Source organism: Sarcophilus harrisii, chromosome 2 (genome assembly GCF_902635505.1).
Source record: "Sarcophilus harrisii chromosome 2, mSarHar1.11, whole genome shotgun sequence".
In the NCBI taxonomy this organism is placed as follows: Eukaryota; Metazoa; Chordata; class Mammalia; order Dasyuromorphia; family Dasyuridae; genus Sarcophilus; species Sarcophilus harrisii.
This window is the reverse complement of record NC_045427.1, coordinates 487734783-487752012: the sequence shown is the minus strand read 5'-3', so window position 1 is coordinate 487752012 and position 17230 is coordinate 487734783. Positions and strand designations below refer to the sequence as shown.

At 35.4% G+C, this 17230-nt stretch overlaps 1 protein-coding gene across 2 annotated transcripts in view; it reads right to left on the bottom strand.

The window, feature by feature from the left end:
- The window catches only part of COL5A1 (collagen type V alpha 1 chain), a 295993-nt gene that overhangs the window by 42597 nt on the left and 236166 nt on the right, over positions 1 to 17230 (bottom strand). For both annotated transcript variants that reach the window (XM_012553992.3, XM_012553994.3), the window contains exons 37-44: positions 16896 to 16949; positions 13075 to 13128; positions 11686 to 11793; positions 10729 to 10818; positions 10388 to 10441; positions 7192 to 7299; positions 2911 to 3018; positions 1180 to 1233 (exon numbers count right to left, since the gene is read on the bottom strand). In XM_012553992.3, the coding sequence (XP_012409446.1) occupies positions 1180 to 1233; positions 2911 to 3018; positions 7192 to 7299; positions 10388 to 10441; positions 10729 to 10818; positions 11686 to 11793; positions 13075 to 13128; positions 16896 to 16949 (630 nt within the window). The remainder of the gene's footprint in view (positions 1 to 1179; positions 1234 to 2910; positions 3019 to 7191; positions 7300 to 10387; positions 10442 to 10728; positions 10819 to 11685; positions 11794 to 13074; positions 13129 to 16895; positions 16950 to 17230) is intronic.

The following is a 17230-nucleotide window of genomic DNA, read 5'->3' as shown; positions in this document are numbered from 1 at the left end:
AAAAAGGCAAGACAGAGAGATGTTTAGAGTAGTTTCTGAAAACACAGATGCACTTGAACTAATAGGCTCAAATAGTCATATGGTTCTCTCCCATTTTTTCTCAACTCTCACTGTACTGAGTTTGTAAAATTTTTAGGAATTTCCATGACTTATTTCATATTGTCTATATATGTCTTGAGTGTAAGTTATCTGAGGGTAGGCATTCTCTTCATAATCTCCCTGGATGTTTAACATAGGAGCTTGTACAAAGTAAGCATTGAATAAATATTGACTGATTTATCCAATAAGTTAATTATTAATAGGGGAATGCAGATGGGGGAACATATCAAAGGAAGTGCTCTGTCTGTAGACACATATTGATAACATACCTAATAAGAGTGAACTGTCTTTTTTTTTTTACCATTTTGATTTTTATTTAAAGCAAATATTAGCATGACAATATGACAAATAAGTAAATATATCTTCTGTAGACTGAATAAATATTATATCTTACACATAAAAATATTACTATTGTACTAATTTTACATGGACGATATTGTGATTATTTTTTTAAGAGTGAAAATACTATGTTGTGAATCACACTCAGTTCCCATAGTATATTTGGGTATATACTCTCTGGGTATAGATGGCTTTCTTTATCACTGAACAATTGGAACCGGTTTGAATCATCTCATTGTTGAAGATAGCTATCTCCTTAAGAATTGATTATCGTATAATTTTGTTGTTGCTGTGTATAATGATCTCTTGGTTCTGCTCATTTCAAGAGTGAACTGTCTTAAGAACGCATCTTATTGTTCACAAGATGAAACAAGAGGTTGTTAAGAGCTTTCCTGATTTTCCCAAATTTAGTTTGTATTTGTTTAGTTTACTTCATATGTATTTTGTATTTATTTGTATGTGTGTGTATGTGTGTGTGTGTGTGTGTGTGCGCGCGCATGTGTGTATTTATTGTTTCCCCAATGGAGTGTAAGCTTCTTGAAGGCAGAGACTGTTTCAGTTTTGTCTTTGAATCCTAAGCAGCGATACAATGTCTGGCCCATATAAGTTCTTAATGCCTAGTGAACTATGGAACTGAGTAATTGAAAGCAACCTGTGCCCACTATTCACAACTGGAATATTTATGCTGATCTGAACACATCCAAAAGAAGTTTACTTAAAAAAAATTAATTTGCAACTCACCTGTTCACCTTTATCTCCTTTGCTTCCCTTCTGCCCTGGTTCACCAATTTCACCCTATTAGAAAAGAGTATGAGTCAGTCACATGACTCAATAAAGCATACCAAGGTTTTTAGAGGTGTTTTTTGTTTTGTTTTGTTTTTGAGAAAAAGGAATGAACTTCTCAGTGTTGGAGGCTAACTGAGCACAATCCACCAATTATGTTTAATTACCCGTGGGATCCCCACAATGTATTATTATTACTTTTGTTGTTGTTGCTGCAATCATCTCCCTCCTACACAGTGCCACAGTTTCCCAAAGAAATATTTAGACATATAAATTTGTATTTTGTGTTAGTACAAGTACTGATAATGGAGAATTTCCTTTCTCTTACAGGGAATAATAATATGTTTGAGAATATCACAGAATTGGGGGGGGGCAGGTTGGAATTTTAATCAGCAATGATTGAGTTTAATGGACATACACTAGTGAGCATTTTAGGGGGGAAAGTACAGAAATATCACCCTAGATTTTGTTGTTTTAGCATTTAGTAATGTTTCCTTCAGGAAGTAAAACAACCTCTTCATATTCTTAAATTTCATGACTGAATGTGAGATCATAAACAAAAAGTAAAATTAAATGTCTTCAGTCAATGGAAAATTAAAGTCCAGGCTCTTGTAGAATAGCATCAGACCATACATTTCAAAAGAGACATACTGTGAAAGCTTATTAAGTTGAACTCCATCAATTCCAGAGGCTGAAATGATTCAGCCCAACCCAAAAATGGGCTGAATTTTTCTACCATGCTGTCTATACAAGAAAGGGTTTGTGGAGCCAATGATTCATGCTACACAATGGTCTGGAGGGATGTTTGAGTTATTTCAGGGTAAAAGGGTTTTGAAGAATTTCTAAGTAATAAGAAGTTCCCATTTATATGGACATATATGTTACTACAGAAATATGCTGATTGGGATTAGAAAATTTTGGGTCGAAAAGGGAGCATTAATCACAGAATCACAGAATTTTGATGTTGGAAATCATAGAGCTCTTCTTTTTAATCTAACCTCCTTCACTTTAAAAATGAGGAAAATGATCCCTGAGTAGGTGATATGATCTATCTAAGGGCACAGTGAGTTACAAGGTCAAAACTGCAACTATAATCCAGGACTCCAGACTCTTTCCTCTAACTACTTAATATTAGGTGCTTTTGTACAAGGAACAATTATCTGGGAGAAATAACAAACGTGGTTTTCTAGTAAAGAGACTGGAAAATGAAAGGCTAAAATGATAATTACATAGTATTCTCATCTGGTCATTAAAACTGATAAATGAAGAAGTTTCTTTTTTGGTTAGGGCAGCAAGGTGTTATGGAAAGAAAACTGGTTTTGGAGTTAGGAGACTTGAGTTTAAATCCCAGCTCTGCTACTCACTAGTCATTTAACTTTTGGCGGCACTTTGGGCCTCAGCTTCCTCATCTGTAAAATTAGGGTAATAACAGTAGTTATACTCTCTATCTACCTTAAGGAGTGCTATGGAGAAAATCCTTTATAAGTCTTAAAACACTACAAATATGAGTTATTATTATGTCCTATTCTTTGAGTTCCATTATTATATGATCTTGAAAGTAATTTTTAAAGAAGTATCTTATAATTCAGACTTATAATTCAGATTAGTTTCTCCTAGGAAGGAATTAGGGGATTTTTACTCTATGCCATTCTAGGAAAAGAAGTGCTATGTTCCACAGCTTTTTCTTACCTTATCGCCATCTTCTCCAGGAGGGCCTACAGGACCCGCTGGGCCAGGGAGCCCTACAGGACCCTGAATACCATCTCGGCCAGCTGGCCCTTGAGGACCTTTCTCACCCTATGGATGATATAAAACCAGTGATTAAAAACCAGTGAATTCTTACATTTTATAAGTAGGACCCTAAAAAGAAAAGCTTTGACACAATAGAATCATAAAAAGGAAAAAGGTAATAAAACATCTTCTCAGAGTTATTGAGTACTTACAAAATGGGGGAAAGATATGTAGAAAAGATAGTATGTATGGGGAAAGGGGAAATGATGGAATATGACTACCCATAGCTCTTTGCCAATTGTTCTTTGACTTTATTTAAGGTCAAGATGGTCCTTTGATATTGATGATAAACAGGCTTCTTTGAACTAATCCTAAGCGTTTGGAAGGTCATGAGAAAAAAGAATAAGTCAGTGGTTCTTCAATAGTGGAGTTTCTGGCATGATGCTCCAAGAGGTCTGGATCAAGGGCTTGTGGTCTTTGAGAAGATGTTGGGATTGAGTCACTTACAGTAGAGTGGGAGTGACTAAGTGAGAAGGAGTTAGTGTCTGGTTGCTTGGGAGTTTAGTCTAGAGGATGACTCTTTATTGGAAGGTGTGTAGGGGGAGCAAGAATTAAAGGAAATTTGAGGCAGCATCCCATCTTTGTGTATTTGAAATTGAAACTGTGTAGGCTCTTGCAGTAATATTAGCTCTGTGAAGAAGGGATGAGAGAATACTATTAAATTCTGTATTATAAACAAAAGTCAAATCTCTGTCTTTCCAAATCTCTGCAAGAGAAAATAGTACCTGATCTGAGAGGAAGGGAAGTGGATCCAGAGCTGATCTGTATTATTACTCACAGAAGAATTCAAATATGGGCTACAGCCCTTTCATAAGTTCTTTTCTTTTCCTTTCCCCCCAATTCTACCTAATAAAACCAACATCTCTGGTCATTTTTTTTTTTTTGATCCATTTTTCTGATCATTACAATTTAAACTCTGATTAATCCTAAAAACAGTAGGTTCTTAGGCTCCTTTCAGAGAGCTGAAAGGGACTTCAGAGGCATTCCAATCCAATTTCCTCATTTTATAGATAAGAAAACCAAGGATCAGGAAAATGAGGGGGCTGGCCCATGGACATAGAGATGGAAATTGAACCTAGTCTCCTGAATCCAGAGTTAGTGATTTGCTGACTGTATCATACTACTTTCCTCGAATTTTCACTTTGGGGTTTCCCTAGCAGTGGAACCATTTTTTTCTGAAATGGTAAACATAAGGGCAGCTACAGGGTGCAATGGATAGAGCACCGGTCCTGGAGTCAGGAAGACCTGAGTACAAATCCAGCCTCAGACACTTAATACCTTTTAGTTATATAATCCTAGGCAAGTCACTTAACCCTTACTGCCTCAAGAAAAGAATGAAATGACAAACATATTTTATCAAAAGGGATGAAAAGATTTAGCTGTAATTTTTTAGATCTGACTGTAGCATTGGTTCATGAAAATATCGTCATTTTCTTTCTCTGCTACATTGCAGGAGCTGATGCTTCTGGTTTCTCTTCTACAGCTTCCTCTCCCCTCTCCATGAATCACTTTCTCCTCTTCACATTTGGTTCCTATTGATATCAATTTCTCCTCTAATTAAGTCAGGAATAAATGCCAGTACCAAATATAGAATGTACATATAACTTCCTTTCCCCACTTGACTAATCAAGCCACTAGTTCTTAGAGATACACTGACCTTTTCTTCTCTCTTGAGCTATTCTGGGGGAATTGAAAAGCTTTTAAATGGATAAAGCAATTCTTACTGGGCTCCTGCTTAAATATTTACTTTCTTGAAACAATGAACAAAATAGTTTTCAACTGAATTTGCTTTGGGTTTATATGTGCTGAATGCCTGATGTGCTCTAGCTTCCTGGTACATAACTTAGTTGTATCAAAATCCTGGGTGCCCCATTGTAAATGATTAGATGTCATCTAAATTGCCTTTTTATCTCCCCAATAAGGCATTGAACATATTCTCAATGGCACAGATGTTCCAAAAATGGTTTCAATGGGAAATTCTTGCCTGAGGAATAGAACTGGGCTGCTCTTTTTTCCCATGAACCACTAAGAGCAAATTTTTCAGGAAAAATAACACTTTTAATAACAGCAATCAATCAACAAAATGCTCTGACTCAATTTGAAATTGCTTATGTTGGCGTTTGCCAATTTCCCCTGGAACCTGGGATCGGTTTGGCATTCTAGATTCAGAATCAAAGACTGCACCAGTGTGTATTTGCATGACTATTTGCACACAGGAGCAGCTTGGGTGGCTGTAAAATTTCAGAGTTGAAGTCAAATGGAAGTCACAATAAGAGACTTTGAGGGAATAAGCTTTTTCCTTAATGTTACTTAGGGAAAAAGAAGCAAGGAGGTAATGCAATCTGTTTCTTAGGAATTTTCTAAGAAAAGAGAAGACATTATTGAATCGAAGATGGGACAGATGTTATTCTTTACAGTTACAGAGGCATGGGTAAATGATGTCCCATTGTTGTTTCTACTCATAATATGGGAAGTCAAAATATTGAAATTTTCTCAAAAGCTGCAATGATTGCAAAGGAAGAAGAGGCTTTTAAAGTATATGTTTTGATAACATTTTCTGAATCAATAGATAGCTGCTCATGAAGGAAAAAAAAAGAAAAAGAATAGGTGAACAGAGTTACTGATACAGAGACTGATAACTCAATAGGGGCCAGGTCTAGAAAGGTCATCAGAACATTTCTTGAGTTCCCCTTTGTTCCTTTATTAATAATAATTCTATTATTATTCTCTAATTGTTCTAGATGTGTTAGAATTTTTCTCCAACAAGAGAGAGAAACCTCTCAAAGGAAGTGATGAGTTTGCTCTAAGTTTTGTCTTGCAAATTCCATCCCACCTGCATTCATTCATCCACCAAGACCTATCACAAAGCTAAGCACATAGCATAGAACTGTTGACTTGACCATTTAAAAGATTATACAGATATATATTCAAATGCCAAGATTCCAAGAAAACTACCCTATACAAGTAGAAAGTATCTAATAGCCAAGAACCATCTTAAAACCACTGGACAGTGAAGATCAGGCATTTCTGGAATACAGTAAATGTTTTTGTGACTCATTCCCTCCATCTTCCCATCTGTTGCTTAAATTAAAAAAAAGGCAATATTGTCCTGAGGACAGTAGTCGAATTTGGCATTATCCTTTTCCCAGGTCATTAAGGGCAAGGAGGTTTCTTAAATCAGGTCAATTCTTTTCCTTTCCAAGAATTTATTCCCTGGCCAGGTGCAAATTGTTGATCCTGCATCTTGTTTTCACAGAAGTCATTTAAACTTCTAATTGCCAAGAAACAAGAGCCATGCAATCTGCTTCTTAGGAATTTTCTAAGAAAAGAGGTTATATGCCTTAATCAGAGATGGGACAGAATCTAGTATACTAGTTGCATGGGGAAAACACCATATTGGAGAAATGTAAACGGGTAAAAAATTCCCATGGCAATTTCTTTTGAGATGAAAGGTCAAATATGGGTGTCTATTGGCTAAATACAATCTAAGGGAGATGTCACTAATCATAAATCATGGAATCTTGAGACCTATCCCAAGGGCCAAGTCTAAAGAGACTAACGCCCTTTATAGCTCTCCTTCCGTTCACATGTCCTTTGACACAGCTATAGAAGAAATGTTTGGATGTGACATTCTTAACCCAGGTGCTAAACATACTGAATTACAGATGGTTGCTAGTCCCTTTACATCCCTTCTGGCACAAGGAGTACACTAAACTAATTCCCCAAACATTAGGGAATCCTTCCTTTGGACTAAAATCAAGAAACCTTGGAAGTTACCCACTCTTTTCCCAGGCAGTTCTCAAAGTTTAGAAACAGAAACAACCCTGCTTCCTTCCCCCAACTCTTTTAAAGGCTAACCGGGGAGAGTATCCATGCATAATATAATCTGTTGAAGAAGAAAAAGAGAAAGCTAGGCATGCAAAAACTGTCTTCATAATTTCAGAGGGGCAATGGCTCTTGGTTTGGGCCCTAGTTTCTTAAATTGTGGATTATGACTCCATTTGGGATCTCCTAACTGAATTGGGGTCACAAAATTATGATTTGTTTTCAGTAAATGTTTACTTTCTATACCTATATACCTGAAGCCACATAAGGGCACATAATTCAGTCAAAAAAGGATTGTGAGTAGAAAAAGTTTAAGAAGTCATGGTTTAGGCCATTTGTCAAAACAATACTTACAGGGGCACCTTTCTCACCAGCAGGTCCAGGTGGTCCTTGTGGTCCAGGTCTCCCAGGAAGGCCAATCGGTCCGGCAGCACCAGCTGGGCCCCTTTCACCTGGAGACCCCTGTGGTGAAGAATAAACAATATTTTATGAAATAGAATCAATGCAAATGGTCTCTATCACAGAAGCATGACTTCTTTAGCTCACTCTCTTTACTCTTGAATCTATATGACACCTTTTTATCTATTATAGGAACAAACTACACAGTCTGGAATTCCAGATATTCTTAAATTATTGTATTCATACCAGATTCCTTGTAGTTGTACACTACTATGTACCTTATGAGCAATAGAGTCTTAAGGGGTGGGAAGTGGTAGAGTGTATGAGGATAAGATAATCAAAGTAGAAAGAGATTTCAGAGGCCATCTAGTCCAACTCCTTCATTTAATTCTTTTTAATCACTTCAAAAGAGATTTTATTTAGACAAAAATACATATATACACACATATAAAATACATATCTTGTCATTGTTTCTGTCACCAAGAAAATGGAACATTAGAAGAATGTAATATTTTTCATTTTACATATAAAGACATTGAGCATTAAAGGTTATCTTGTACATTCTCTCCCCTAAAACAGGAATCAACTAAAAATCTGAAAACATTTGCCTGAATATCTCCAGGAACAATGAATCCATTATGTCAAATCTAAAAAATTGTAGGGAAACTCTAATTATTATAGTTTTTTTCCTTCACATGGAGCCAAAATTTGCTTTTTTTGTCATCTCAATCCTTTGATGCTAATTCTGTCCTCTGAAGCCATACAGAATAAAGCTATTTGCCTTCTTGAAAAAGTCCCCTTACTCCATGTCTCAACTATGTGGCATATTATAGCTTTAAAGGTGGAAGAGATCTTAGGGTCCTTTAGTCCAAACCCTCCATTTAATAGATTAGGAAACCGAGGCCTAAAAGAGTTAAGTGATTTGCCCAAGATCACATAAGTAGCAAATAAAAGAGTTATATTTTGGACATGGGTCCTCTGACACTCAATCCAGCCCTGTTCCCATTGCCTCATTTGTATAGTGATTAACAGTGACTGGCACATACTATGTGCTTACTAAATACCTATTTTTTCATCCTTCTCTCCCTTCCAAGGGAAACATTCCTAATTCATTCATTAATTCTTATGGTGTGGATGTCAGATTTCTCACCATCAAGATCACCTTTGTGTGTGTCAATATGCTTCACAAAGTATGAATTTAACATGCTCTTGGATGATATAGACTAAATGACAGCACTCAAGGATGCTGGAAATCTCAGGTATGCATTAGCAAGAGTTTTGTTTTGTTTTGTACAGAGAAGATTAAGGAAGATAAAGTAAGGTAAAAAGAAAAAAAGTACTGCTTCATAACAATCAAACTACCAAAAAATCATTTTATAGATCTAGAAAAAAAAAACAATAAAATTTATATGGAAGAACAAAAGGTCAAGAATATCAAGGGAATCAATAAAAATATGTGAAGGAAGATGGACTAGCAGTACCAGATTTCAAACTATATTACAAATGATATAATTAGCAAAATGATCTGGTACTGGCTAAGAAATAATGGTAGATCCATGAAATAGAGTAGGTATACAAGACATAATAGTAAATGATCATAGTAATCTAGTGTTTGATAAACCCAAATATCCAAGCTTAGGGAACAAGAACTCACCATTCAACTAAAAAGACTAGGAAAATTGAAAGCAGTTTGTCATGAACTCGATATAGATCTTCTCTAATTGTATATTGTAAAACAAGTTCAAAATGAGCCTATATATAAATGATAATATCATAAGCAATACATGAGAAATACATGAAAAATTTTACCTATCAGATAAGTGAAGAATATATGACCAAATAAGAGATAGAAAGCATTATAAGATGTAAAAATGGATTCTTTTGATTCCATTAAATTAAAAGGGATTTGCACAACCGAAGCCAATGTAGCCAAGACTAGAAGGAAAGCAAGAAACTAAGATGGGGAAATTATAGCAAGTTTCTATCATAAAGATCTAATTTCTCAAATATATAAGGAATTGAGTCAATTTAAATACAAGTCATTCCCCAATTGATAAATGGTCAAAGGATATGAACAGGCAGTCTTCAGATAAAGAAATCAATATTTGTAGCTGCTTTTTTTGCAGTGGCAAGGAACTAGAAACTAAGTGTATGCCCATTATTGGAGAATGGCCAGATAAGTTATGGTATATGAATGTTATGGAATATTATTGTTCTATAAGAAAGAGTGATTTTAGAAAGGCCTGGAAAGACTTAGATGTACTGATGCTAAGTGTAATAAGTAGAACCAAGAGAATACTGTACACAGCAACAACAAGATTATGTGCTGATCAATTCTGATAGACATGGATCTTTTTCAAAAATGAGGTAATTCAGGCCAATTCCAATAGACTTGTGATTAAGAGAGCCATCTGCATCCAGAAAGAAGACCGTGGAGACTGAATGTGAATCACAACTTAGAATTTTCACTTTTTTGGTTGTTTGCTTGCTTTTTTATTTCTTTCTAATTTTTTTTCCTTTTTGATCTGATTTTTTTTTGTACAGCATTATAATTACGGAAATATCTATAGAAGAACTGCACATGTTTAACCTATATTGGATTACTTGCTGTCTAGGGGAGGAGGTAGGGGAAAGGGAAGGAGAAAAAATTTGGAACACAAGGTTTTGCAAGGGTGAGTATTGAAAATAATCTTTGCATATATTTTTAAAATAAAAATTATTATAAAAAAAGAAAGCAATGCTACCTATTGTCATATAAAAAAAATGTTCTAAATCACTAATATCACTAAATGCATATTAAAACAATACTGAAGTATCACCTCATATCTATTAGATTGTCTAATGTCACTGAAAAGGAACATAACAAATGTTGGAGGGGATGTGGAAAAAAAGACATTATTGCATTGTTGGTGGACTTGTGAACTTATTCAATCTTTCTAGAAAACAATTTGGATCTATACTAGGGCTATGATACTGTGCATACCATTTGACCCAGTAATTCCAGTGCTACTTCTGTATACCAAAGTTATCAAATCAAAAAAAGAAAATTGAAACTCAATTTTTTAAAATGTTCACAGGTTAACAAATATTTATTGAAATATATAACAAGTATTGGAAAGAAAAAAGGAGAAAGCAAAAGAATGCTACTTACTGCTGGACCTGGAGGACCAGGAGGACCTTCATTTCCTTTCAATCCAAGAGCTCCCTTGAAAGAAAAAGAATTTCAGTCAAAAGGAACTTTAAATAGCCCCCTTTTCTGTCTGAATTATCTAAAATGAATTCTTAAGCTGGCATATGCAAACCTTCAAAAATATATTTTGATAACTATTTCAACATAATTGGTTTTATTGTAATTGCATGCATTTCCTTTTATGCATTAAAAATTATTACTCAGAAAAAAAAGGATCTTAGGCTTCACTAGACTGCTAAACGAGTCTAGGACACCCCAAAAGATTTAATATACTATTCTGTCATTTCAGTTCTTTAACTTACCACTGGGCCAGGGAGACCTCGATCACCAGGAAATCCTCTTAACCCTGGAGGACCATCTTTCCCAGGGATTCCAGCAGGGCCTGGATCACCCTAAAGGGAAGAGTCATATTTTAGATTTCTTTTTAAGTAACAAATAACTTCTAGTTATTCCTTGTTAATTTATGATAAGCATAATAAGCTTTGATTGTATTCTCTCTAAAACCCAGTGCAAGAGTAAGTTTAGATATAGCTAACTGTGCAGGACTCTGAAATTTTTGCTTAAAGACTTTAGCTGGCTTAAGAAATAGAACTTTCCACTTTAGTTCCTCTTTTAAGTATGTGATGTCTGATTTTTAGATTAGATCAGAAGGTGGGCAATAGAAGTATTATACAAATCTATTTATAGATGATGGCAAAATAGACAAAATAATATTTGGGCCCCATGATTTTTATTTTACTCCTTAAAATGAGCTTAGTAAAATAAAAAAGCCATCAATTTCTTACAGTAGCTTGACAAGATCTCATTCAAGCCATGGTATTTTCTGGTCTCTTCATAGATATCTAAGATTAGGTCCAGAAGATACTTTCTAGGTCAATAACTAAGTCTTTTTCAGTGTCACATAAAAGCTGTATTATAGTTATCTAAACTATGGTAGTCCAGATTAAGCTACCTAAGGACATGGGCTATGTCTTACCTTCTATTTCCTCTAGCACTCAACACAGTACTCTATAAACAGTGGGTATTTTCCAAATGGTTGCTAAATTTATTGGGGAAGCTCCTAATCAGATTATATAAATGATTCTCTACATTAAAAAATATTCAACTTCTTTATCATTTTTATTGTTTGTTTATAAATAGATTCATTCAAAATATATCATTTCTTTAAAGGGAACAAGGCTAAGACCCATTAAGTGATAAACTGTAGGAATGATTCTTTCAGAAAAGTATTCCCTAATGCAAAGAAATTAATAATATACCTTAGTTCCTTCCTTTCCGGCAAGGCCTGGGAGACCCTGTTCACCTGGAGGGCCAGGGGGTCCAGGATGGCCACGTTCTCCCATTGGGCCAGTTTCTCCAGTGGGACCCTGTGAAGATCACATAATTAGCATGTTTTTAAGGAAAAAGGGACAGGGAACAGAAAATTTTCTTTCCATATCCAATGGCACCACCCCTAATCAGTAGAATTAAGGATCCATTCCCACTATTTCACATTCTCTTCTCTCCAGTAAAGATTGGAAAGCAGCATCACCAAAAAAACATGATCATAAGAAACCAACATCCTTGATATTATTTAATGGACACATTAATTGCTATTGTGTCTCTACCTTTTATTTCTTTCCTTCAATTGACTGCCATCTTTCATTAAGTAAGGCAAGGCTTCCATTACACAGGAACATAGAAGGAAAATGAGTTCAATGAAATTATCACTAAATACACTTAAAGTATGTTGGTGAGAAAGAAAACTGATCATGAATAACTCCTGGAGCTTTTTTTTCTCCTTTCCTATCATATAACCAGTAAAAGCAATATTTTATTTAACATCATATCTACATCAAGTGTAGAAATATATTGACCTGTATCTTTATTTAGCTGATACTCATCCTATCTCCTGGATGAAAATCACTGTTCCCATTGCTTTACTAAAGATTTCATTGGTGAACATCCAGTGAGAAATCCACAATTGTTTGAAGAATCAAGAGAGGTGAGAATTGGGAGAACCATTAATAAGTCATATTTCAAGAGGCTCTCTATTAAGATAAAGTTCTTAGTTTGGCATTTAATACTCTCTATAATCTGAAACTTTTTCAGATTTATTTCCTGTTACTATGCAACATGATCTCTCTGTTTCAGCCTGATAAATTCGTCTCTTAATGGGCCCCTAAAAATGCATCCTGAAATGTATTTCTTGCTTCTATTCCCTTCACTTCAAACATTTCTCTCTGTACTTTTCTCCTACATTCTACTTATTCTTCAAAGTCCATGTCAAGCTCATGAAAACCCCTGGTTTACCAGAATTTACACTGATTTCATCCTCCTCTGATCATGTATATTTACTATCATACTCATTGGGTAATGAACCACCATCTATCTGTTCATGTGTTTGCATCTTGTTTCCCTCATTACATGGTAAGCTCACTGAAGGGAGGGTCCATTATTTTTTATTTCTTTTGTATTCCTTCACAGAGCTAATCCCAGGGTTTTGCACACAACAGAAATACAAATAACTATTAGGTGACTGGTTGATTTAAAAATCACCAATCCCTTTTCTCTTCATAGTTTTCTTGTTTGGGAAATCATTTTTTTTTTGGAAGTATGTATGAAAAGTGCTAGAGGATTCAAGAAATATTCCAAAATTAATATCTCACCTGGGGACCAACAACACCTGGGGGGCCTGGAGGACCAGTCTTGCCTTGAAACCCCTGTGAGGAAAGAAGTTCATCACATTTGAATATGCAAAGAAATTCATGTCTACAGCTCCTAGTGACATCCCATTTCCCTTTAGAACATTTACAAACTCCCTCAACATCTAGAGGTCCCAGATTTCACAGAGAGCCTCCATTTTTCTTGTTTAGTTTTTGCATTTAATTTCTTGAAGATATAATCCAGATGAATGTGGCATTCAGTACTCCCGGTACACCATGTTTCTGTGCTGAGAAACATAGTTCAAAGCAACAGTTAAATTTTTTGATGTCATGAAACATTCATTTTCAGAGTTGACTTAGTGCCATTTTTTTCTCCCATGTCTAGCTGGTGAAGCCAATGTTCTTGGCTGTTTCTCATTAGTGACTTCATGGGTAGTTCTCTCTTTCTCCCTTTAGTGCTCAACAGATAATTTAACTTGCTTGCTATTCTGAGCTTTCTAAACAAGCAATTGTGACTCCATGCTGGTTCTCAAATTCAATGATTTAAATTGTCTATATGGCTCTAGATTAAAATGAAATATTTTCTTTCTGGTTGAGTAACATAAGCAAATGCAAAAAATGATGATTTGCATTTGATAATTAATTTGAAATCTCGGCCTGTCATTTAGAGAAAAAAATCAGTCTTTAGGGACACACAGATTTTATTACAGACTTTACTACTAATATCTAGAATAATCTTGCATCTCAAAGAATATACACAGCCTTTTAGCCTTCAAAAATGCTATTGGTTTCAATAGGATATCACAATATTATAACTATCACAAAATCAGGGAATATTTCCCTATTGTGTGGCCATAGTAGATAAAATCAACTATGCTGAACACAGAGTTACTAAACCAGCAGTGTGGCATTTTGGATCAGATTTTAGGTCAGAGGGACCTGGTTTTGTATCCTGATTTTGCAACTTTATACCTACATGACCTACTTTATATCTATGTGACATAATTCTAAAAACTACATTTCTCAAGAAGTAGAGAAATGCTATTTCTTTAAGAAAAAAATACCTTATTCCTCCCTTCAAAAGGAAACTTTTCTCTGCTCAGTATAGATGGATGAATGGGATAGAAAGACTGGGATTGAAAATGTCCTTAAGACATGAATGCATTTCCATTACATAGGAGCCAAAAAAAGGCATTATAGAATAGAATTCTTGGACCCTACAATGTTCATTTCTGTGATATTGGATATTCGTGGAGAAAAAGAGAGAGACAGAGACAAAGATAAAGAGAGAGACAGACAAGAGAAAGGGGAGGGATACATACACATACACATTCATTCCTGTGATATTGGATACTCGTGGAGAGAGAGAGACAGACAGACAGATAGACAGAGACAGAGAGACAAAGACAGAGAAAGGGAGAGAGACACACATACATGCATACTCAAGCCCATGTCCTGTGGGTTCCATGATGGACATCATATCTTGCCTACATGCAAAAGCATTGAGCTATTCTTATTGCCTACATCTAAGATAGTAAGATACTAATATAGTAAGAAATCCATCTTCTTTGTTTCTAATGCCAAGCAAACACTGAGACTTTTGGAGGAGAAGTTCCCCTTCAGCCCCAAGCTGAAAAATATTCTTTCACTTCATGCTGATAACCATTTTCAAAGGAATCTTAGATGGTTAAAACCTTCAAGGGCATTTGGCCCAGCTCCTTCATTTTACAGTTGAAGAATCTGAGACTCAGAGAGGCAGTAAGTTAATAATAAAACTGAGACTATTATCACCACTCAGCCTCTTAGCACATGCCATTGCCAGCAGGATCAGCATGGAACTGAAAAAGTCAGAACAGGGCAAACACTGGGGATGGGACACAAGTACATCTCGTGGGTATGTGTATTCATCTGGGCCTCTGTGAGATAAACACTTCTTTGGCAGAAATGCCCTAAATGGGTCTGAAAGATGAGGACAAAGCCATCACCTATGTAAATTAATGCAAGCCTGCCCCCCCCCCTTTCTTTCTCTCACATACACACACACACACACACACACACAAGCTCAGCCTTTAGTTGTGTAAATAGGCACAAAAAGAATGCAGCTAGAAAGTGTTTACATTATTTTCCTAGCAAATGACAAGCAAACTAATTATTTTACCACCTTCCAGGTTAAGTCAGAGGGGAAAAATGCACCAGATGCAAAGCCTTCTACCTTATTGCTCCAGCAGGGCATTTGAGAAAAAATACAAAGCTCAGAAGAAATGTTCTAATTTGTCCCTGTAAATAAAATATCAAATTAATCCCCATCTCTTTGCCACCATCCATTATGCCACATTATAGTTAAGAGGTAATTAAAAGAAGTTTTATCAAAATGAATCAAAGTGATATAAAAGAAGAAAGAGAATATAATGGGGTAACAAAGTAGGCAGAAGACAATTCAAGTAGGAGAATAATTATTTAATAATCTGGGCCAAGCCAACAGCAGTGTCTATACCATTCCCAAGAGAACAGCTTCAGTGTATGTAATTTTGGGTTTCACTCTGAGCATGAACAATCAGGGCAACTACAGACTGCATGAGTCTTGTGTAATTGTCCACATTACTGATCTAATGGTTTTCCAAAAATTAAAAGATTAGAAGCATTTTGAAGACTACATTGTTATGTCTACCATCATAAAATTCTAAAGAATGGAAAATTTCAGTCTGAAGGTCAAGGATAAATATGTGATCCTGAGACATACTTAACACAAGCAGGTATTATTTACACTACTAAAATTTTTCCTTATGAAAAGTTTAATTTAAGAGCTGTAATTTTTGTCCAGACATATTTATTTAGAAGAATGCCAACATTATGTAACTAACTGTGAAGGTCAGTATTATGAGTAACTACAATTTAATTTGTTACATCCAGGTCATTTGTAAAAGCAAGATGGAGTTCAAAGGATTCTTCTTTCATTAACTTATGCATTATAAAAAAAAATCTCATATTGTAAGCTAAAAAAAGTGAGAACTCTTTAGCTTCCTTCTAATTTATGCATAATAGCATACATTCCAATGTAAACATGCAATATACTCTGGATAGACTAGAACACATTAATATACTTGGGTCTGGATAAATGAAATTGCATGACTTTTATTTGTGGTTTTCTACCTATATCTATATGGACTGCTTGACTAGTAATTAAAACTCTAAGGCTGGTTTAGAAGCAAAAGCAGAAAGAATTGTCCTTAGCACATCTTATCTATCTTCTAGTTGTCCTGGTTATCTCCTCCGGGCTAAGTAACTCTTTTTGTCTACTTCAATGCTTAAGAAAAGATTGTTTGTGATATCAGTATAAGTACTTACTCTACCAACAGATAGCACCGGTACTCCATGCTGTAGCCGACTGTATCATTATAGAAACCATCCCCTGACCCTGGCCCAGAAAGGTCATCGTGTAGCCAACATTCTGTTAATGTTTTGATGTTTCTCCAAATTTGGTTAATCTAGCTCTGAACATCAGTCCCTTCTCAGGGTTAGTCACCAAACCTTTCTAGATTTCTTCCTGCCAGAGCCTTAGCCCACAATGAACCATCAGAGCAGGTTTAGTAGATAATAATTTTTTTAAAGAAAATTAAAGTTGAGTATGTAATACTCAAATGAAGTCATCATTAGCTTGTTGGAGCCAGCCACAAATGTGACTTTATTCTTATAGACTTCTTGACACAAGTCTAGAAATATGAATCAATGGAGGAGTCTCCTCATGTACACAGAAGAGTTTAGAAAAACCGGTTAGCATGATATAGGTCAAATTTAATTATTCACCCATATTTCCAGATACTCACAGTTTCACCTCTCTGTCCAGGGTGCCCAGGAAGTCCATCCTTCCCTGGAGGACCCTAAAGAAAAATAGAGGGAGAAAGTTTCATTCAAGTTCTACTAAGCAAGCACACTATTAGAGAAATCAAGACTTGACTGTGAAAAACATTGGGTTTTTATTTTTAGATTTTACAATTCAATAGTTTTTTTTTTCCCTGTGGGCATTTCAAAGTAAAACATTGTAGAAATGTTCATTGTTAAACATTTTCTTGGGGATCACAAATGATTAAACCCCATGGAACATGTATTGTTAACAGGAGAAGAAAGAGACTCATACTTCTGTAAAGGACCTTTATCTTTC